At 43.3% G+C, this 22,689-nt stretch overlaps 2 protein-coding genes across 5 annotated transcripts; one reads left to right on the top strand and one right to left on the bottom strand.

The window, feature by feature from the left end:
• Positions 1 to 614: 614 nt before the first annotated feature.
• LOC103110765 (cytochrome b-c1 complex subunit 8) lies at positions 615 to 3,110 on the bottom strand. Its single transcript, XM_007519939.3, has 3 exons — positions 2,998 to 3,110; positions 2,664 to 2,831; positions 615 to 812 (listed from the first exon to the last, which is right to left on the bottom strand). The coding sequence occupies exons 2-3, from the start codon at positions 2,815 to 2,817 to the stop codon at positions 718 to 720; spliced, it is 249 nt and encodes an 82-aa protein (XP_007520001.1). The 5' UTR covers positions 2,818 to 2,831; positions 2,998 to 3,110; the 3' UTR covers positions 615 to 717.
• GDF9 (growth differentiation factor 9) lies at positions 2,831 to 9,070 on the top strand. Of its 4 annotated transcripts, none has more exons than XM_060177988.1 (3): positions 2,831 to 3,077; positions 5,727 to 5,922; positions 7,504 to 9,070. In XM_060177988.1, the coding sequence occupies exons 1-3, from the start codon at positions 3,075 to 3,077 to the stop codon at positions 8,463 to 8,465; spliced, it is 1,161 nt and encodes a 386-aa protein (XP_060033971.1). In that variant the 5' UTR covers positions 2,831 to 3,074; the 3' UTR covers positions 8,466 to 9,070. The 4 variants fall into 4 exon arrangements, with proteins under 4 accessions (XP_060033971.1, XP_060033975.1, XP_060033980.1 ...); XM_060177992.1 differs by lacking the exon at positions 2,831 to 3,077 and adding an exon at positions 3,151 to 3,937; XM_060177997.1 differs by lacking the exon at positions 2,831 to 3,077 and having other exon boundaries at positions 5,500 to 5,922; positions 7,504 to 7,626; positions 7,713 to 7,878.
• The last annotated feature ends 13,619 nt before the right edge of the window (positions 9,071 to 22,689 follow it).

Raw genomic sequence — 22,689 nt, 5'->3', positions numbered from 1 at the left:
CCTCCCTCCAGGGCATTTGTGGTTCAGTGATAGGATTCTCGCCCGCTCCACCCCCTCCTTGTCACTCTCTGATTTTCACCAGTCACTTTTCTCTCCACCCTCTCTATATCACATCCTGTTTCCACCCTACTTGGCAAGTATATATAAAGATAGCATTGTGAGTTTTACTTTACCTTGAGTTTAGCTTAGCTCGTCTTAGATTGTGCTGCGTCCTGCATGAATAAAGAGATACTGCCTACAGCTCAACCACGAGTCCCTGGTCGTCTGTTACCCGCCCGTGAAGCCAGCCCGGCGAAAACAACATAACCCGTCGAAAACAACACTATGCTCTGATGCAGGAGTAGCTATAGCTACTTTCTTGTAGATTATAGAACACAGGGCAGGCAGCTATCCTTTATTAAGCCCCAAGACTATAGATACAACTGTTCAGGACTCATGCTAAGGAACAGAGTTTACTAACTTGAATACTAGCAGTCACACCAAACTTGCATGCCTGAGGCTTGGAGAACCCAAATTCCATCCCCAGTACCATTATAAACCAGAGCTAGCAATGCTCTAGTCTCTGATTAAGTCAAATAAGTAAATCTTTAGAAAACTGCAAAATCACAACAGTGTAGACCATCACACATTTATTTTGTCTTTAAGACATTAGCATGTAGGCTTTTCTCCCAGAGAAGGGTCTTCTGGAGACTGAAAACCACTTTCCAAGTGAGCTGTTCACATATCATTTTCATAGTCAGCTGGATTCTTCCTCCTGGATTTTTCAAACTCCTGGGTCCCCCACGTGTAGATAAGGTAAGCTGCCACAAAAGCTTGAAAAATCAAAAGTGAGAATAAACCGCGATTACATATAAGACAAATGCACTACAGTCCTCTTTTCTGACTCATAGCAGACTCAACCCTACTACCCTAGCTATTAAATTAAGAGACTTTTTCCCATCTTGTCAGTGCAGAGTTTCATTACTCCAGCCAACTTTTTTAGATATGTGAGCGTGTGTGTGTGGAGGGGGATATGGGAGTGTGACGGCAACGACATCATAGCATTACCTCCAATGAGCTGGGGTTCAGGCTCAAAACCTGCTGTCCTGCACCATGACAAAGCAGATGCACTATCCACGTGAGCTATTTTGCCTGCCCTCCAAGAATCCACCTCTAAATCTGATGATGGTGCAGGGGGCTTGGTGGCGGTGCACATCTTTTGAGTGCACTTGTTACCACATTCAAATACCTAGTCCTCACTTGCAGGCAGGAAGCTTTCCTCCAGCTCCCTCTCCCTGCAGCTATTTCCATCTCTATCCAATAAATACTTTTTAAGAAGTCTGATGATCCATAAAGATGACACGACATAGTCCATATATATCCAGGAAGAACTTGTCATCCAACCATGTCTCTCTCTCCCAGCTCCCATTTTCAAAGCATTTTTTTTTTCAACCAGAAAGAGATGAAAAGACACAACAGCACAGAAATGTGCTATTATCAGTGTCATAGTCCCTCCCATGTGGAGCAGGGGATTCAGGCCTGGGTTACTCATGTGGCAAAGCAGGTGCCCTCCTAGGTGAGCAAACCCAACTGCCCCGAGGTATACATGTAAGACTGATTTGTGTGGAGTCCGGCGGTAGCAGCGGGCTAAGCACAGGTGGCACAAAGTGCAAGGAACAGGGTAAGGATCTCAATTTGAGCCCCTAGCTCTCCACCTACGGGGGAGTCACTTCACAAACAGTGAAGCAGGTGTCTTTCTCTCCCCCTCTCCATTTCTGTCTGTCCTACCCAACAACATCAATAACAGTAACAAAACAACAATAAAACAAGGGCAACAAAAGGGAATAAATAAAAAATTTTTTAAAGTGATTTGTGGAGCTGCACCCAGTACAGCGCATGCGTTACTATGTGCAAAAACCAGAGTTCAATCCCCCGTCCCCACCTTGGCAAGCGGGTGGGGGAGAAGCTTCACAAGAAATGAAGCAGTGCTGCAGGTCTCTCTCTCTCGCTCTCGCTCTCATTGCCTCCAGGTTTATCGCTGGGGCTCAGTGTTGGCACTTGGAATCCACCACTCCTGGCAGTCATTTTTTTTCTTAAAAAAAAAAAAAAAAGAATTCCCCATTTTATTGGATAGGACAGAGAAAAATCAAGAGGGGAAGGAGTCATAGAGAGAGAAAGACAGACACCCGCACACCTGCTTCACCGCTCGTGAAGCGACTCCCTCTGCAGGTGGGGAGCCGGGGGCTCGAACCGGGATCCTGGTGCTGTTCTTTGCGCTTAACCCGGTGCGCCACCGCCCGGCCCCCTAAGTCTCTCTCTATCCCCCCTCCCTTTCAGTTTCTCGTTGTCTCTACCCAAAATTAAATATATACTTTTTAATCTTTCCACCAGAGCACTGCTCAGCTCTGGCTTATGCTAGTGCAGGGGACTGAACCTGGAACTCTGGAGCCTCAGGCACGAGAGTCTCTTTGCATAACCATTATGCTATCTACCCTCTGGCCCCACACTAACTATGTATTTTTTTTAAAAAGTGGTTCGTAGTATACAGCCCACTGCTTATCGCACACAGTTCAGCTCGCCACTCGGCGGTCTGCGGATAACGGCGACGTCAGGGAGCCTTCGGAGAACGGCAGGGGCAGCCTCAGGACCCTGGGGCCCGTGGGACCTTAGCCCCCGCGACTCACGCGGCACGACGCGGAGAGCCGAAGCCCGCATGCGGCGCAGCACGTTGGGGATGCCCTTGCTGAAGTAGTGCGGGAAGGCGCGCTGCTCGAACGGAGACAAGCTGTAGGTGATCACATGCCGCATCCGCGTCAGATGCCCGAACTGGCGGCCCATGGTCACGGCAGCACCTGCAGAACCCAAGGGTGGACTCAGCCGCTCGTCTCAGAATCCGGGAGGCGCCGCCGCAGGCCGCGTCCCTCTCCTCAGCCCTCCCAGCCCGGGCAGAGCCTCAACCCTCCCCCAGGAGCCACCGCGATCGGGGTCGGACCCCAGACCGGCAGCCCATGCCCGTACCGGGGTCACCTCGCCCTCCAGAACCCGCGGAGTTACCGGTCAGCTACTTCCGGTGAAATCGGAAGTGACTCTGGTAGATGGTGAGGTCACTTCCGGACAGCACCATTTTTCCTCAAGGTTTTGGGGGGGAAGAAGCACTGTTGTACCCACCTCACACCCCAGATCTGAAGAAAAGTGGTCTGGCCCAGTAAACACCCCGCCCCCCCTTCGTCCCCGGTGTGTGGGCGGTGCTTGGCCCGGAAAGTGGAGACTGGTCGAAGGCGACTGGACTTGGGCGGGTTCTGAGCCCCCCACGCGGCGTTGCTTTCTAAGTAGCCGCCGCGGGCAGTGCGGGGCCAGACAATGACGGCGAGCGACAGCGTTCCGCCGACCTCTGTGCGGGGAGAGCGCCCCCCCAGGCCTGGGGAAGAGCGAGCCTTGTCTGCTCTTGTCCAGCAGCTGAAACCCTGCCGAGGCTGTTTGCAACCTGCCAGCGACCCCAGCACGCAAACCGGGGTCACCGACCTAAGGCTTCTCTTAGGAACCGCTGTCTCAGAACCCACTGGCGTGGGATCCCCAAGAGACAAAAACTATGTCCTCGGGACATCCTTGTCAAGCAATTAATAAACACACGGTTGTTCGTGCTGGTTGGAGGGTAGGAAGGGACCACCTCTACTGCACTCACCCCGCCCTTAAAGTGGCCCCGACACCCCCGTGAAGTGAGTGTTTTCTGCAGCAGAGAGGCGCCATCCGTGCAGCTGACTGGTTTTCTCGCCTGATGCAGAGGGAGTGTAAATGTTGTGTTTGTGGCCACGCTGGCCAAGAGTAATTTAGGATTACTTGGTCATTTTAACAGTTGGGATGTGTTTTTATCACCCTATTTACTAGCCATGGACCAGAGAGGCTTGGCAAGCAACCAGTCCACATTTTGCAAACATGGTTTTATGTTTTATCAACTAAGGTACTGCACAAACTGGTCCTGTATCTTATGTGGGCTGACTTTTTTTTTTTTTTTTTTCTTTTAATTCCTTCCTTCCTTCCTTCCTTCCTTTCTTTCGCCTCCAGGGTTATTGCTGAAATTCGGTGCCTGCACCATGAATCCATAGCTCGTGGAGGCCATTTTTTTCTATTTTGTTGCCCTTGTTGTTAATTCTGTTGCTGTTGTTTGATAGGACAGAGAGAAATGGAGAGAGGAGGGGAAGACAGAGAGGGGGAGAGAAAGACACCTGCAGACCTGCTTCACTGCTTGTGAAAGGACTTCCCTGCAGGTGGGGAGCCGGGGGCTCGAACCGGGATCCCTATGCTGGTCCTTGCGATTTGCGCCAGGTGTGTTTAACCTGCTGTGTTACCGCCGGCCTCTCTAATATTTTACTTTAATGAGAGAAAGATACACACATAGATACCAGAGTACTGCCCGGCTCTGGCTTATGGTGTTATGGGGACTGAACCTGGGACCTCAGAGCCTCAGGCATGAAGGTCTTTTGCATAACCATTAAACTAGCCCTGGGCTGTTTTCTTCCAGCAAATAATCTCCTTGGGGGTGAAACTGAATATCCTCTCCTTTCGGCTACTTGTGGTGCACCTTTGTGTATGTGTGTGTCTGCTTCTCACTTCCTTAAAGCAAATCTAGCCTGCTCTCCCCTCCAATAAATACTTAAAACAGCTAAGAGCAATATATATATGCAAAATTTCTGTCACCATTTGAATGATTAAATGCAAGCCCGAAACTTTTTTTTTTTTTTTTAAGTAAACTTCCATACCTGCTAGTCCCTGCAAATACTATACCCTTTTCAACCAAAGTATGTCTAGGTAAATGTGCACACCGAAATGAAAACATCAGGATAGATCTTAAATGAGGCAGGGTTAAAGGTGATGCCCTCGTTATTTAGTGCACATCACAATAGTGCAACTTCATTTTCTATACTGTATTAAGCTACTAGGAAGTTTAACACTTCTCTGCTATCTAGTCTCAGTGCCAATTGTGACTTTTTTTTCCTGGGCAAATTAATGTACAGTAAGTAGCTAAGCAACTGGCAGTTCGAGAGGTGGTGGGGATGAACTCAGAGGTAGGGTAATACTGTAATGTTATACGCAGTGCTGTAAATTGCATACCAACAGAACTGCCTATCATCATGCATAATTAGTTAGCTTTTCTACTTGTTAAAAGCTTCAGCAAGTACCTAAGGAACATTTCAAGAATCCTAACTTTAAAAGGGGGGGGGGGCATTTTAAGATGACCAATCAATTTCTCGGGGTTTTCAAGGACGAAGCTTGTTTTTTAGTATAACTACTTAAGAGCTTTAACATAAATGCCAGAGAAAGGGAGAGCACTAAATAAGTCTGTATCTAATGAATTGGATTAAAAGGATGTGATCAGCTGTTTGACATACAGTAGATAAAAAAAAATTATCTCCAGCTAGGCATACTTGAGGTCTGATCACAGAAGTGACCCCAATCATCTACACAGCTAAAATTCATTTAAAAGGCCAATGGAGGCATTTACTTCTCAAAAGAACATTGGGAAGAGTGTTTCTTCCAGGTTCTTCCAAAAGATGGGGCTTCTCAGCAAATTCCTTTGGTTTTGCTGCTTTGCTTGGCTTTACTTTCCTAATAGCTTTAGTTCTCAGCCTTCTAGAAGAGATGCTCAGAATGCAGCTACTACTGAGTTGGAATCTGGTGCTAAGACTTGGTCTTTGCTGCAGCCCCTAGACAGGAGGGATAGACCTGGCCTCCTTCCCCCTCTCTTCAAGGTTCTATATGACGGACAAGATGAGACCCCTCGGCTGAAGCCTGACTCTAGAGCTTTGCGCTACATGAAGAGGCTCTATAAGGCATATGCTACCAAGGATGGGATCCCTAAATCCAACAGAAGTCACCTCTACAACACTGTCCGCCTCTTCACCCCCTGTACCCAGCACAAACAGACTCCTGGGGACCACGTAACAGGTGTGTAGGAGCAGGGGTGGAGGGAAAATAATAATTCTTCTGCATTTTGATTACAGAAAGGAGCTAGGCCCCTTTCCTTGAATTGTGTTTTACTTTGTCTGCTGTTTAGTTTCTAAATTCAAATAAAAGTGGTACCTGATCTTATTATTTCTAATACTCTCAGGAGCTAGGGAGAGGGTGGCTAAAATAACAGAATTTTAGAGTTAGAAGACTTGATGGCCCAAAAGGCTGAGAGGTGTTGCTGGAGGCTAGCATCTTATCCAAGTCACAAAACCAAGACTGGAAACCGGGTATTTTGATTTCCAGTCATTTATTCTTTTCATTCTACAAGTGCGAGTCTTGAAATGTGCCCAGAGAACTTCATATAGTTGTTGTTGTGCTTTGTTAAACAGGATGTTTTTTTCCTTGTTGCTTTCTGTGAGAGGAACTTTGAAATCCCCATTTAGTACAGTTAGTCCTTACAAGAACAAAGTGTTAGCAAACAGTTTGACTCCTAAGCTTGTACCTTGTGTATATTAGAGAAAGGAGCAGTTTTTTTTTTTTTTTGAGGGGGTGGGTGAGTGGGTATTATATTCACTAGCTCATGGCTAGGGAAAAAAAAAAGGATTCTAATTCAGCAGGTCAGTTTTGGTTATTTCAAACCCACACGTTCATTGTTGTCCTGTTTTATTGTAATGGTTATAGTAACTCCCATTTGTTGCTAATCTCAAATTTTCCAATTTTTTTTTTTTACTCTATCCATTGGGCCTTAGAATGTTGTCTTAACAAATTTGTGTGTCCCCCACCCCCACCTCCCCCTCTAGAGATTCCAAGAAAAGAATGACTTATCTATGTTTGGAGCAAATTTTTAAGATTTCTACTTTAGAATATAATGATTTTCCTGCTCCTTTAATTCACCACCAAAGTTGTTCCTTTTTTCTGGTCATAAAATACCCAGTTGTAGCTGCTGGCAACTAATTATGGTACTGGTTACCTTTTTTTTTTTTTTTTTTTTTGCATGGCTGCCTGGGAGATGAGAAAGGAAAGAGCCGGGGTGATAGATCAGGCTGTCAAAGTACCAACATTCATGCCTAAGAGTCCAGAGGCTGCAGGTTCAGTCCCTGACACCACCTTATGCCAGAGCTGACCAGTGCTCTGGTTCTTTCTCTCTCTCTATATATATATATCTTTCTGCTTTTTCCCTCTCCTCTCTCATAAATATTTCTTTTTTTAATATCTACTTACTTATTGCCCTTGTTTTATTGTTGTAGTTATTACTATTATTGATGTCATTGCTGTTGGATAGGACAGAGAGAAATGGAGAGAGGAGGGGAAGACGGGGGAGAAAGAGAGACACCTGCAGACCTGCTTCACCACCTGTGAAGTAACTCCCCTGCAGGTGGGGAGCCGGGGGCTCAAACTGGGATCCTTATGCCATTTCTTGTGCTTGGCGCCACGTGTGCTTAACCTGCTACACTACCGCCCGAATATTTCTTTTTAAAGGGAAAGAAAGCATATTATGAACGACTAGTTCCTTAGCTTTATTTCCTATACTGTTCAACTAATATTCAAGCACTACTGGTGGATTGTTTTTCTCCTCAGGAACCCTTCCAGCAGTGGACCTGCTGTTTAATCTGGATCGTGTTACTGCTGTTGAGCACTTACTCAAGTCAGTCTTGCTCTACACTTTCAACACCTCAGTTTCTCTTCCTTCTGCTGTTAAATGTGAGTGCAACTTGGTGACAAAAGAGCCACAATTTTTTCACAAGACTCTCCCCAGTGCACCGTACTCATTTACCTTTAATTCACAGTTGGAATTGAAAAAGAAACGCAAATGGATTGAGATTGATGTGACCACTCTCCTTCAGCCTTTAGTGACCTCCAACAAGCGAAATATTCACATATCTGTAAATTTCACTTGTGTGCAAGACCAGCTGCAGCAGCCTTCAAAACAAAACAGTTCGTTTAATTTGACTCCTCTGGTTCGCCCCTTACTGCTTTTATATCTGAATGACACAAGTGCTCAGGCTTATCACAGGTGGTATTCTCTCCACTATAAAAGAGTAACTTCACAGTGTCCTCACCAGAAGAGAGGTCTGTCTGCCCATTCTAGGGGAGAGGCTGCTGTGGGTGTAAAATCTTCCCGGCACCGAAGAGATCAGTTACCTGTAAGCTCTGTGTTGAGGAAGCCACTGACACCTGCTTCTTTCAACCTGAGTGAATACTTTAAACAGTTTCTTTTCCCCCAAAATGAGTGTGAACTCCATGACTTTAGACTTAGCTTTAGTCAGCTGAAGTGGGATGACTGGATTGTAGCTCCACACAGATATAACCCTCAATATTGTAAAGGGGAGTGTCCAAGGGCAGTTGGGCATCGGTATGGTTCCCCAGTTCACACCATGGTACAGAACATCATCTATGAGAAGCTTGACTCTTCGGTGCCCAAACCATCATGTGTACCTGCCAAATACAGCCCCTTGAGTGTTTTGACTATTGAGCCTGATGGCTCAATTGCTTATAAGGAATATGAAGATATGATAGCCACTAAATGCACCTGTCGTTGACCTATGGTCCTCAGAAATAAAACTTTGACCCTCTTGGAGAAAATAAATATCACGTGTGCCTATCTCTTCCTTGAGGAGAAAGGACCCTGTGCTAAATCTTTAACTAGGAGGCAATGTGGCAATGTGTGTTCTGTAAGGAGCTGTGTAGGTAGCACATTCTGTGGCCATGGAGCAATGTCAAGTGGTAAATAGCAGCCTTTTATATTTCCAAAGGCAAATGTAATCATTTGGGGGCACTTCACATTTTTCTCATTGAGTGAATTTTTTATAGGAATCTTATCTTTGGTGTAAGGAAAAAAAATGTAATTAACACAACTCTTTTGGAGTTGCAGCTCTATGTAGATAATTCAGAATGCTATTAGTCTTAAGAGAATAAACACTTGTCTGTGGTATTTATTTTTCTTTGGATTAAAACTGCTTTTAGATGGAAATACAAAGAGTGGAATGTAGCATATCTAAAAACTAGTCTGGGCTCAACTTCTGATCTGTAAGTAAAGAGACTTCTGTAAAAGAGACTTTTTTTTTTTTAACCTAAATCTTCATGAAGTGAAATTATTAGGCCTCGGGATTACAAAACATAATCCATTTTGCTCAGTGGTCTGGGAGGTGGCATAGTGGATAAAGCATTGCATTCTCAACCCTAAGATCCTGAGTTCAGTCCCCAGCAGCGCATGTACCAGAGTGATGTCTGGTTCTTTCTCTCTACTCCTATCTTTCAAATAAATAAATAAAATCTAGCTGTGCTGCTCAGAGGTTTGTATAAGTCATTAATCACATTAAATAAAACTTTGTCCTTGTTATCACAGGGCCTTCACCACTCCAGGCCAACTTTTTTGAGAGAGAGAGACAAGTGAAAGGGAAGATACCATGGCACTAAAGTTTCCCTCAGTGTAGTGGGGGCCAGGCTTGGACCCGGCTCATGTACATGACAAAGCAGGCACCTTCCTAGGTGAGCTATTTTGCCTGTCTCCTTGTTTGTTGTCTTTGGAGACTCACCGCTCCAGGCCACCTATTTTAGGTAGATGCAGAGAGGGGGCTGGGTGGTGGCACACCTGGTTGAATGCACATATCACAATGCACAAGGACCCAGGTTCAAATCCCCCAGTCCCCACCTGCAGGGGGTAAGTTTGTTGAGTGGTGAATTAGGGTTGCAGGTGTCTTTTCTCACTCCCTCTCTGTCACCCCCTTCCCTCTCGATTTCTGGTTGTCTCTACCCAATAAATTAATAAATATAATAATTTTTTTTAAAAAAGCAGAGAGAGATACCATAGTATCATAGCTTTTTTCAGTGCAGCAGGGGTTGGACTTGAAGCTGGGTCATGCATATGGTAGTATTCATTCATTTTCATCCATCTTCATGTAGGTCACTTTTAATTTTTTAAAACATGTATTTTTAAAAAATTTTTATTTATTTTCCCTTTTGTTGCCCATGTCTTTTTATTGTTGTAGTCATTATTGTTATTGATGTCGTTGTTGTTGGATAGGACAGAGAGAAATGGAGAGAGGAGGGGAATATAGGGGAAGAGAAAGACAGACACCTGCAGACCTGCTTCCCCGCCTGTGAAGCAACTCCCCTGCAGGTGGGGAGCCGGGGGCTCTAACCCGGATCCTTAAGCGGGTCCTTGCACTTTGCACCACCTGCGCTTAACCCGCTGGACTACCGCGCGACTCCCTTAAAATATATTTTAACATCTTATCTCTTGGATAGAGACAGCCAGAAATCAAGAGGGTAGGGGGAGGTAGAGAGGGAGAAAGAGACACCTGCAGCACTGCTTCACTTGAGAAGCTTTCCATCTGCAGATGGGGACCAGGGGCTTGAACCCGGGTCCTTGAGCACTGTAGTGTGTGCACCACCACCTGGCCCTGCCACTTCTATTTTTTTCCCCCCTTTTTGTTTATCTTGTTTATCATCGTCATTGTTGTTGTTGTCATTGTTGTTGGATAGGACAGAGAAACAGAGAGGAGAGGAAAATGGGGAGAGAAAGATAGACACCGGCAGACCTGCTTCACTGCCTGTGAAACGAATCCCCCTGCAGGTGGGGAGCCGGGGGCTCGAACCGGGATACTTAAGGCAGTCCTTGCACTTCACCATGTGCGCTTAATCTGCTGCACCACCAACCAGCACCCACCACTTCTATTTTCTTTTTTTTTTTTTTTTTAGATTTTATTTATTAATGAGAAGCATAGGAGAGAGAAAGAGCCAGACATCACTCTGGTACATGGGCTGCCAGGGATTGAACTCAGGACCTCATGCTTGAGAGTCCAATGCTTTATTCACTGTGCCACCTCCCGGACCACCCACTTCTATTTCTTAAAGATGTTTTATTTCATGAGATGATGAGCAACATTCTGGCCTACAAGATGACAGAGGTTAAATTCAGGACATCATGCTTGAAAATCTGCTGCTATGCCATTCCCTGGGCCACCACTTGTCCATTTATTTGTGTATTTATGTATTTACTTATTTTAGATAAAGGCAGAAAGGCAGCGAGAGATTGAAAGAGACCACAACACCAAAGCTTCCTTCAGTGTGGGACCAGGCCTGAACCTGGGTGGAACACATGGCAAAGCAGCAGTGTCGCTTTTATTTATAGAAAATTGCCTTGCAGAATTTCCCAAGAAAATGTAATGCTCAAGGCTGTTCAAATGTACTTTCTACTTTATATGTTTAAAACATCTACCCTTATGAAGGAAGTCAAGTATCTTTTTCACTTGCTTTGCTCCCACCCCCCCAGTTAGGGCCCTCTGCTCCACCATAGAGGGTTCCCCTCCCCCCTTCCTAGATGGATTTAAGACTGCTGCCACTGAGAAAAGCTGGCAGCGTCTAGGTTACATTACAGAGCGGTCCTTGTTTAAATAAGAGAGCTTTTATGTGGCTTTCAATAAATCTCTACCTTAAAGGACCCTAGGGGCACAGAGTTAGGGCTGATGCAATGATTTCTGTTGCAGAATTTCTAAAACCCTGATCTGCAAACCCAGAGTAACTCCTGATGCAATGTGTTCTTTTCATTCTTGTAAATGATCTTTTCTTAGTGGAATCTGTTTAATCAACTCAGTTACAATTCACACGCCATGCATTTTATCCATTTGAAGCGCACAATTTAATAATTTTAGTATATTAGCCCCTCTCACTCCTCTCCTAGCCCTGGGCAACCAATAATCTGTTTCTATAGATTCCCCTGTTGTGGACTTTATCATATGAATGGATCCATAGAATGTGGTCTTTTGTGATTAGCTTCTTTCACTTAGCTTTCTGATTTGACATTTATTTAAATGAAAGACCAGAGCACTCTTCAGCTTTGGCTAATAGTGGTACCAGGAATTTAATTTGGGACCTCACCTCAGAGCATCAAACATACAATTCTGCTATACTGCCACTACTGCTATCTCCCCACCTCCACTTAGCTCTTTTCTTTTCTTTTCTTTCTTTCTTTTTCCTTCAGCATTATTACTGGGGCTTTGTGCCAGCACTATGAATCTACTGCTTCTGATAGCCACTTTCTTTTTTTTTTTTTTCTATTTGTTGTTGTGGTTGTTATTGCTCTTGTTATTGTTGGATAGGATAGAAAGAAAACTAGAGAGGGCAGGGAAGCAATTACAGAAGCCAGACCTTCTACCTTCTGCAACCCATAATGACCCTGGGTCCATGCTCCCAGAGGGATAGAGAATGGGAAAGCTATCAGGGGAGGGGGTGGGAAATGGAGATTGGGTGGTGGGAATTGTATGGAATTGTATCCCTCCTACCCTATGGTTTTGTTAATTAATCCTTTCTTAAATAAAAAAAAAAAAGAAAACTAGAGAGGGTAAGACAGAGGGGGAGAGGCAGATAGACACCTGCAGACCTGCTTCACTGATTGTGAAGTGACCCCCCTGAAGGTAGGGAGCCGGGGGGGGGGGGGTTGAACCAGGATCCTTATGTGGGTCCTTGCACTTCGCGCCATGTGCACTTAACCTGGTGCAAGTTCATCTGTGTTATAGTATGTATCAGCTCCTTTTTTATGGGCTAGTTATACTCCATTGTATGTCAAAGACAGTGTCTTGTTTTTTCATCCATTAGTTTGTTTACGGATATTTTGGTTGTCTACACCTTTTAACCATTATGAATAATGGTGATACATGTGTTTATTTGAGCATATATTTTCATTTCCATTTTGATAAACACCTAGGAGTGGAATTGCTGAGCCGTAACATTGTTTAGCCATTTAGAATCTACTAGATTGTTTCCAAGGCAGCTGAAACTTCTTACATTCTCAACAGCAGTGTGTGTGGGTCTCTTCATTTCCATTACCTCTTAACTAGCATTTTTGGGTGAGGGGCAGGTGGTGGCACAACTGATAAAGCACACAAGCTACCAAGTGCAAGAATTTGGGTTCAAGTTCCTGGTCCCCTACCTGCAGGGGAGAAGCTTCACGTGTTCTGGCGCAATGTTACAGCTGTCTCTGTTCCTCCTTTTCATTCTCTCGCTCCTCACTCTCCCAATTTCTCTGTTTCTGTCATAATTATAAATGAGTGAATGAACAAATGAATAAATAAAATGAGAGCTGGGGAGACAGCGTAATGGTTATGCAAAAGACTCTCATGCCTGAGGCTCCCAGGTCCCATGGTCAATACCCTGCACCACCACCACAAGCCAGAACTGAGCAATGCTTTCATCTTTCTTTCTGTGTCTTTCTCTTTGTACTTCTCATTAAACAAAATTGTATATAACTCCCCCCCCGCCCCAACTAGCATTTTTATTCTGGCCATCCTAATGAGTGTATAGCATATCTTTTGCTATTAATTTGTCTCTCTGACTATGATGCTGAACATTTTTTCATGTGTTTATTAACTATTTGCATATGTTCTTTGAAGAAATATTTAGATCCATTGCCTATTTTCCTTTTTTTAATTTTTAAAATATTTTTATTTATTTTCCCTTTGTTGTCCTTGTTTTTTATTGTTGTTATAGTTATTATTGTTGTTTTGTTGTTATTGAGGTCATTGTTGTTAGATAGGACAGAGAGAAATGGAGAAAGTAGGGGAAAACGGGGAGAGAAAGACTCCTGTAGATTTGCTTTACCACCTGTGAAGTGACTCCCCTGCAGGTGGGGAGCCGGGAGTTCGAACCCGAATCCTTACGCTGGTCTGTGTGCTTTGTACCACATGCGCTTAAACCGCTGGGCTACCGCCCGACTATTTTCCTTTTTAAAAATTTATTCTTTATCTAATGGAGACAGCTAGAAAGTGAGAATAAGGGGAAGATAGAGAGGGAGGGAGACAGAGAAACACCTGCAGCCCAGTTTCACCATTTGTGAAGCTTTACCCATGCAGGTGGGGACCAGGGCTTGAACTATGTCCTTGTGCATTGTAACATGTGCTCTCAACCAGGTGCACCACCTCCCGGCCCCCTTGTCTATTTTCCAATTGGGTTATTTGTATTTTTTATGGCGTTGTAAGGTTTTTTTAAATATATTCTAGATAAAAGTCTCATACTAGACATAAATCCCAAATGTTTTCCCCTATTCTGTGAGTTGTCTTTTCATACAAAGTTTAACTTTAAAAAAAAATTATTTTCCCTTTTGTTGCCCTTGTTGTTTTTATTGTTTTTGTAGTTATTGTTGATGTCGTTGTTGGTTAGGACAGAGAGAAATGGAGAGGAGGGGAAGACAGATGGGGGAGAGAAAGAGAGACACCTGCAGACCTGCTTCACTGCCTGTGAAGAGATTCCCCTGCAAGTGGGGAACCGGGGGCTCGAACCAGGATCCTTACGCCGATCCTTGGGCTTTGCACCACGTGCACTTAACCCTCTGTGCTACTGCCCAACTCCCTAAATTTAGCTTTTTAAAGTCTATACTTCAAATCTAACAAGACAGCTGACCTGGGAGGGTGCCTGCTTTGCCGTGTGCACAGCCTGGGTTCAAGCCTCAGTACGCTACGTGGAAGTACTATAGCACTAGGATAAGGGTTTGCTTCAGTGCTGTGGTGTCTCTCCCTCTGTCTCTCCCTGAAAAAGTCATCCCACAGTGGTGAAGTCCTGGTGACAAGAGAAAAAAAAAATAAAAGTAAACTTCAGGGCTAGGGAGACAGCACATCAGTAGAACATAGGACTTTGATCAACAGAGTCACAAGTTCTGTCCATGGCACTACCAATAGCCAAAACTGAGCAGTCTTCTGATCAGAAATAAATAAGAATTTTTAAATTATATTTATTTATTGGATAGAGATGACTAGATATTGATAAGGTAGGAGGAGATAAGAGAGGGAGAAAAACAGGGAGACACCTGCAACACTGCTTCACCACTTGCAAGGCTTTAACTCCTTGGGGACTAGGCCCTTGAACCTGGGCCCTTGCACATCCAAGCATGTGTGCTCAACCAGATGCGCCACCACCCAGCCCCAAAAATAAGAATTTGAAGTATACAATGCAATGGTCAGTGAGCATTGGTAGAGCACAGGACTTGCAATGTCTAAGGCCCCCAGAATTACCCATTGCACATGTGTTCTGTGGTGGTGCTCTTATTTCTCTCCCTTTCTGCCTTACATATTAAACTTAATTTTTTTGCCAAGGTTATTCCTGGAGCTCCATGCCTGCATAATTCTACCACTCCTCTACCCTTTTTTCTCTCTCTCTCTCTCCCTCCCTCTTTCTCTCTCTCTCTCTCTCTTTTTAGAGAGAAGGTGAAGAGGCCAGGAGGTATGCACTGGATTAAGAGCACATAATACAAAGCACAAGCACCCACACAGAGAGGTCGGTTGAAGCCTCTGGTTCCCCATCTGCAGGGGGGTTGTTTCACAAGTGGTGAAGCAGGTCTGCAGCTGTCTATCTTTCTCTCCCCCTTTCTCTCCCCCTCTTATCTTTCCCTCCCCTCTTAATTTCTCTCTGTCCTATCCAATAATTTAAAAAATGTCCACCAGGAACAATGGGTTCATAGTTCTGGCACTGGGCCCCAGCAATAACCCTGGAGGCAAAGGATGAAAGAAAGAGAAAGAAAGAAAAAAAGAAATTGTTGGGGGGGGGGAACAGGAGGGATGTCACAGTACTGCTTATGAGGCTCCCCTTGTGTAGGTTCTTCCATATGGTGTCTGGGGGATCAAACTCCAGTTCTTATGCATGGTAAAGTATGCAGTCCACCAGGTGAGCTAGCTCCCAGCCTGCTCACATGCTAATTTTTTTTTTTTTTCATTCAGGTAGAGAAAGGGAAAGAAAAGACAGCACCAGCACATTCTCCAGTGCCATAACAAGTTCTGTGTGGTGCTAGGGTTAGAATTTCAGCTGCTTGCATGGCAAAGCACTCACTTTGCTTTGTAAGATATCTCTTCAGCCTTCCTTTACTGATTTAAAAAAGCTTATTTTCATATATATATATATATATATATGAAATATATATATATACATATATATATATGCCACAACTTATTTTATTTCATTTTTAAATTTTTATTATATTTTAGTACTTTGTTGGATAGAGACAGTCAGATATGAGAGGAAGGAGTAGAGAGACAGAGAGACACCTGTAGCATTGCTTCACCACTTGTGAAGCTTTCCCCTTGCAGGTAGGGACTTGGGGCTTGAACCCTGGTCCTTGTGCATTGTAACGTGTGTTCAATCAGGTGCACCATCACCCAGCCCCAAAAAGGTTATTTTCAAATGAAATAGTAAAGAGTTCCTCATAGGGAGGTTGTAAATAGCATAATGGTTATGCAAAGAGACTTTCATGCCTGAGACACCAAAGTCCCAGGTTCAGTTCCATGCACCACCATAAACTAGAGCTGAGCAGTGCTCTGGTTACAAAAAAAAAAAAAAAAAAAAAGTTCCTCATGAAAGAGAAACCAGAGTACCTTCCAGTACTACTACCATTACTGGAGCTTGACCTCTGGGCTGACTTTCAGATAGAAAGAGAAAGGCATAGAGTGGGAAAGACATCCGGCACCGAAGCTTCCCCCAGTACTGTGGGAGCCTGGTTTGAACTTAAGTCACAGCAAGACACCCTTTCCAGGCGAGCTATCCTTATGGCCTTCATCTCTGGATTATTTACTGGTACTATCTTGCACACACATCGCAAACATGCGCGTACCGATAGAAATACTGTGTTGCCTGCTTTCGATTTTTCCCTTTCAAATACATTTCCCCTCCCAGAAATGGGAATATAACAAAGGGAGAAGTTTTAGGTAAACCAGATTCAAAGTAAATGCCAGTCCTCTTGTGTAATTATTCTTTATTATGAAGGTATCATTTTTTTTAGATTTTTATTTTATGAGAAAGATAGGAGGAGAAAGAACCAGACATCACTCTGGCACATGTGCTGCCCAGGAATCAAGCCCAGGACTTTGTGCTTAAGAGTCAAAAGTCTTATCACTGCGCCACCTCCTAGACTACAAGGTATTATTATTCTTTTTTAAAAAAAATATTTATTTTATTTATTCCCTTTTGTTGCCCTTGTTTTATTGTTGTAGTTATTATTGTTGTTGTTGTCGTTGTTGGATAGGACAGAGAGAAATGGAGAGAGGAGGGGAAGACAGAGAGGAGGAGAGAAAGATAGACACCTGCAGACCTGCTTCACCGCCTGTGAAGCGACTCCCCTGCAGGTGGGGAGCCGGGGTTCAAACCGGGATCCTTGGTATTATTATTCTTTAGTGAGGCTGAAAGTCTCAGTTTTGTCTTCTTGGGGGAATATATATATATATATCTGGAATGGAAAGAACATGATTAATGGTGACAATATGCAATTGAACTTATTTAAAAGTATATCTTCTGGGCAGGGGTAGATAGCATAATGGTTATGCAAACTGACTCTCATGCCTGAGGCTCCAAAGTCCCAGGTTCAATCCCCTGTACCACCATAAGCCAGAGCTGAGCAGTGCTCTGGTAATTAAAAAAAAAAAAAGTATATCTTCTGGGCTGAGAAGATAGCATAATGGCTATGTACAACCTCATGCCTGAGGTCCTGAGGTCCCAGGTTCAATCTTTAGTACCACCATAAGCCAGAGCTGAACAGTGCTCTGATCTCTTTGTGTCTCTCTTATTAAAATAAATAAATTTTAAAAGTATAGCTTCCTTTAACATAGCTGCTTTTATTTATTTATTTATTTAGCTCCCAGGGTTACCACAGGAATTTAGTGCCTGTATTATGTATCTATTGCTCCTGGAGGACATTTTTTCCATTTTGTTGCCATTGTTGTTATTATTGATGTTGTTGTGTAGGGCAGAGAGAAATCTAGCGAGGAAAGGAAGACAGAGGCTGGGGCAGGGTGGGGGGGAGTAGAGAAAGATAGATATCTGCAGATCTGCTTCACCACCTGTGAAGCAAGTCTCCTGCAGGTAGGGAGCTGGGGGTTCCAACCGGGATCCTTACTCTGGTCCTGTGCTTCATGCCATGTGCCATGTACATTTAACCCACTGCGCTACTGCTCAGACCCCCTACATAGCTGCTTTTAAATAGACAGCATGAAAAACAGAGCATCTTAAAGGATTATTCATAGCCATCAATGCTGTTTATTACTTTTTTTTCTTTCTGAAAGAAGTGTTTGTTTATTCTTACATAATGTCAGAGGTCTCCACATGAAAGTCATTTGATCAAACAGCGAACCACTTCCCAGATACTTAGGGGTTTCTTTGGCTTACTTGTTTTAAAAATATAATCTAGGTCAGGGAGGGCAGCATAATGGTTATGCAAACAGACTTTCATGCCCAAGGCTCCCAGAGCCCACATTCAATCCCTCATACCACCATAAGCCAGAGCTGAGCAGTGCACTGGCTTAAAAGAAACACACACACACAATCTAGTTCTGAACCCAAGAATGGAATGTGGTCTGAAATCTGAAGGTTTTGAGAAAAATAAAATGAAAGGCAGAGTGGGTGGAGCACATGGTGTGCATGTGTGAAGACCAGGGTTTTATCCCTGGCATTGCATATGGTTGAGCAGTGCTCCAATCTCTCCCTATATCTGTTACTTTCTTTCTCTCATAAAATAGGTAAATAAAAAATGTGCATATTTTTGATGCTATAACAAAGAAAGGATAGCCTGAAGACTTAATAAGCTTGGCTCATGCCCCACCCCCTGTTTTTAGGCTTTATATGTAAATCTAGTTGTTTTTTCCCCCTCATTTGGCTATGTTAATATTCAAGACTAATGTACCTGCTCTATTTAAACTTCAAAGATTCTCTTCTACACAATTGAAGAGGACATACTAGTCTCCCAACTGCTTCCCCCATATGAAACCTGCTTTCCTTCTGTTACTTTTTTTTTTTTTTTTTTAAAAAGCTTCCAGTTTGGAAAATAAATGAGAAAGGACAGCAGTGATTTAATCTGGAAATTCAAGGATGAGGCTACATCACCCTTAAATTGATGCATTCAGCTTTGGTATTTAGTCCAGATGAGATAGGCGGTCACCTAGCATGATGAGTGCTTTAGTATGCCAGAGAACAATGGGGCATGCCAGGAGCTGGTGTCACCTTCAGCTCTGAGTTTCCTGCTCTTTCTTAGTTTAAATCAGTTCCTCTGTTAAGTTGAATACTTGTACTTTACTAATCAGTTTCAGGGGCAGAAGCCACTCAATACGTTTGAATTTAGACTGTCTGTGGGAAAAATAAAGTCATTCTGTCATCAGGTAAAGGAGCACATATATAAAATGATGGAGAAATGCTGAAATAGAAAACCTAGTTTATATAAAAATTTTAAATACTGAGGTGGCAAGATAGTGCACCTGTTTTTTCACACACATGATCCAAGTTCATGTCTTGCTTCAGCTGCATGAAGGAAGTGCTGTGGAATCTTTTCTGTCTTTATCTTAAAAAAAAAAAGTTAGTTTGTAGCATAGAAGCCCTGATGATGACGAAAAAGAATTTTTTTTAATACTGTAGCAAATTTTAGCTTAACTTGATTCATTGTAGCTAATAAAGTGGAGTAATGAATAGTCAGGAAATGGTATGGTGGGTAGAGTGTTGGACTCTCAGGAATGAGGTCCCAAGTTTGATTCCCAGCATCACATGTGCTCATATGCTAGAGTGATGCTCTGGTTTTGTTTCCCCCATTAATAAATAAATAAAAATGATAGATGAAAGCGCACTACTTTCATTTTCCATATATATCTTTTGGTAGAACCGGGATCTTGTGCATTTATGATATTATTGCTCTAAGCAACATTTAAAAAATTTTTTACAAGTGATTTAGTAATTACTTACATAATTATAAGATAATAGGGTATAATTCCAACCTATTCCCACCTTCAAAGTCCTGTGGCCCCATCCCCCTCCTGTGGAAACTGCAGTAATTTGCCCCATCACAGATATGGATTGACCATCCATCCATCCATCCATCCATCCATCCATCCATCCATCCATCCATATCTCACTCTGTGTTTTTTTAAAAATTTTTTAAAAGATTTTTATTCATGAGAAATGATAGGAGAGAAAGAACCAGACATCCCTCTTGTACATGTGCTGCCGGGGATTGAACTCGGGACCTCATGCTTGTGAGTCCAAAGCCAGATTTTCTGCACCACCTCCCGGACCACTGTGTGTGTATTATTGCATCAGTCCCTTTTTAAAATTTCTTTTTAAAAAATATATTTATTGGATAGGCACAGAGAAATTGAGAGGGATATAGAGGAGGAAGACATAGAGAGGGAAAGAGACAAGAGACACCAGCAGCCCTGCTTCTGCACTTGTGAAACTTTCCCCCTGCAGGAGGAGATCAGGGGCTTGAACCCAGGTCCTTGTGCACTCTAATGTGTGCACTTAACCAAGTACACCACCACCTGGCCCTGTGTGTGTATGTGCATACATATATATGCATATATATTCTATTTTTATTCACTTATATGGTTCTACCTTCACTTCCTTTTTTATCTTTTAATTTATATATTATTGGATTACAGAGAGAGAGAAATTGAGAGAGGAGGGAAAGATAGAGGGAAAGAGACAGAGAAACACCTGCAGCCATGCTTTACCACTTGTGAAACAGGTGGGGACCAGGGGTTTGAACCTGGGTCCTTGTGCACTGTAATGTGTGTGTTTAACCAGGTGCACCACTGCCTGGCCCCTTACTTCATACTGTGTGCTAACCAATTGCACCACTGGAGCTCCTTTTACTTTCTAAGTCATACCTACACGTTATAACTTACAGGTGTTCGTTTTTTCCTCTTCCCTCTCAGATAAGTGAAACAGTGCCTGACTTCCTCTGGTGTTTTCCAGACTCACTTCCCTTTCCGTGATGGTATACAAAGATTCCTGGTCACAAATGCTTCAGGTCCTGGTGGAGTTGGGGTTCAGAACCCTCTGATCATCTTTCCCTATCATTTCCCTTCTCTGGGAATATGGACCAAAATTCTTTCTGGGGTGCAGAAGGTAGGAGTTCTGGCTTCTGTAATTGCTTCTTGCTGGACATGGACGTTGGCAGGGTAGTCCATACCCCTGGTCAGGCCACATTTTTTCATTCAGATAGAAAGTGGAGGAAACACTATGGCACTGAAGTTTCCTCTGTTGTCATAGTACCTCGCATGGGTGCTGGGACTCAAACCCGATCATAATCATGGTAACTCAGGTACCCTACCTAACAAGCTATTTTTCATATCTAGATGTAAAAAAAATGAATATATAGCAATTTTATTTTAACATTTTCTTAATTTGCTTTTTCCCATTTGTTGCCCTTGTTGTATTTTATTGTTGTTGTAGTTATTGTTGTTGTTATTGATGTCATCATTGTTGGATAGGACATAGAGAAATGGAGAGAGAAATGGAGGAGAAGACAGAGCGGGGGAGAGAAAGATAGACACCTGCAGACCTGCTTCACTGCTTGTGAAGCGACTCCCCTGCAGATGGGGAGCCAGGGGCTCGAACTGGGATCCTTCCACAGGTCCTGGTGAACAGGTAGATTCTTATGAAGTGCTGCATTATTATCTTTATTACCATAACTCAAACTGCTGGTGAACACAGTATATATAGGTACATGAGACACAAAGCACAAGGACAGGCCTAAGGATCCAGGTTTGAGCCCTGGCTCCCCACCTGCAGGGGGGTTGTTTTATAATTGGTGAAGCAGGTCTGCAGGTTGCTATCTTTCTCTCCAATAACAATAAGTTGTAGTTATTGTTGTCATCATTGTTGGATAGGACAGAGAGAAATGGAGAGAGGAGAGGAGACAGAGAGGGGTAGAGAAAGATAGACACCTGCAGACCTGCTTCACCGCCTGTGAAGCGACTCCCCTGCAGGTGGGGAGCTGGGGGCTCCAACCAAGATTCTTAAGCCAGTCCTTGTGCTTTGCGCTACCTGTGCTTGACCCGTTGTGCTACAGCCCAACTCCCATAGAGTTCCTATTTCTTTTTTTTTTTTTTAGAATTAAAAAAAATTTTTTTTATATATTTATTTTTTAAATTTATTTATTCCCTTTGTTGCCCTTGTTGTTTTATTGTTGTAGTTATTATTATTGTTGTCATTGTTGGGTAGGACAGAGAGAAATGGAGAGAGGAGGGGAAGACAGAGAGGAGGAGAGAAAGATAGACACCTGCAGACCTGCTTCACCGCCTGTGAAGCGACTCCCCTGCAGGTGGGGAGCCGGGGCTCGAACCAGGATCCTTATGCCGGTCCTTGTGCTTTGTGCAGAGTTCCTATTTCTAATGGGTATGTTCCCTGGAGGAATTCTGCTTCCTTCTCTATAGAATGATTTTAATTAGTGGTGAAAAAAAACAAGTAGGGCTCTGCTGGGAATAATTTTACTTCACTTGCTTGTCAAAGGATCTGAAGAAGATGAGACTACAAACCCTTTAGTTCCCAGAAGTAAACATTGTATGGCCTCAACTCAGTAAATGTCCAGGATTTCTTAAGCTTTACAACCTGCTTCAGCCCTTTACAAATATTTCACAAATAGGTAATGGTCAAGGACAGGCACACAATGAAAAGTTGTGAACCTGAACACTTTCTTCTCTGGTCATGCAATGATTTTCCCAAAGTTTACAGCCCACATTTCCCTGGCAAATAATGCAATGGAAGCTGGTCACATTAACCTTTTCTTTTGCCTTTAATGAATGAAGCTTGTGTCTCCTTTTATAAAGATAGACTTTAATTCAATTTTTTCTGCCATTAGACAGAATTTCATATTAATTTTTAAAACTCTAACCTAAAGGCAAGATAATTTCATATTCATTAAGCCTGCTTATGAAGTACAGCCCCAAAGTGTATGTATTCCTCCATATAATGTTCAGTGGTGATCAATGCTGATGGAACTTTGGGTAATAAAGGAAGTCTATA

The sequence above is a fragment of the Erinaceus europaeus genome, chromosome 2 (assembly GCF_950295315.1).
Source record: "Erinaceus europaeus chromosome 2, mEriEur2.1, whole genome shotgun sequence".
Taxonomy (NCBI): domain Eukaryota; kingdom Metazoa; phylum Chordata; class Mammalia; order Eulipotyphla; family Erinaceidae; genus Erinaceus; species Erinaceus europaeus.
Note: the sequence above shows the minus strand (reverse complement) of the source record. Positions and strands in the feature narration are given on the sequence as shown.

Excerpts from the sequence above, each read along its gene's own strand:
- GDF9 (XM_007519919.3), top strand. The coding sequence starts at position 5,529 with ATGGGGCTTCTCAGCAAATTCCTTTGGTTTTGCTGCTTTGCTTGGCTT. Across the intron at positions 5,923-7,503 it reads TCCTGGGGACCACGTAACAG|GAACCCTTCCAGCAGTGGAC; the intron begins GTGTGTAGGAGC and ends TTTTCTCCTCAG.
- LOC103110765 (XM_007519939.3), bottom strand. The coding sequence starts at position 2,817 with ATGGGCCGCCAGTTCGGGCATCTGACGCGGATGCGGCATGTGATCACC. Across the intron at positions 813-2,663 it reads GGCTCTCCGCGTCGTGCCGC|CTTTTGTGGCAGCTTACCTT; the intron begins GTGAGTCGCGGG and ends TGATTTTTCAAG.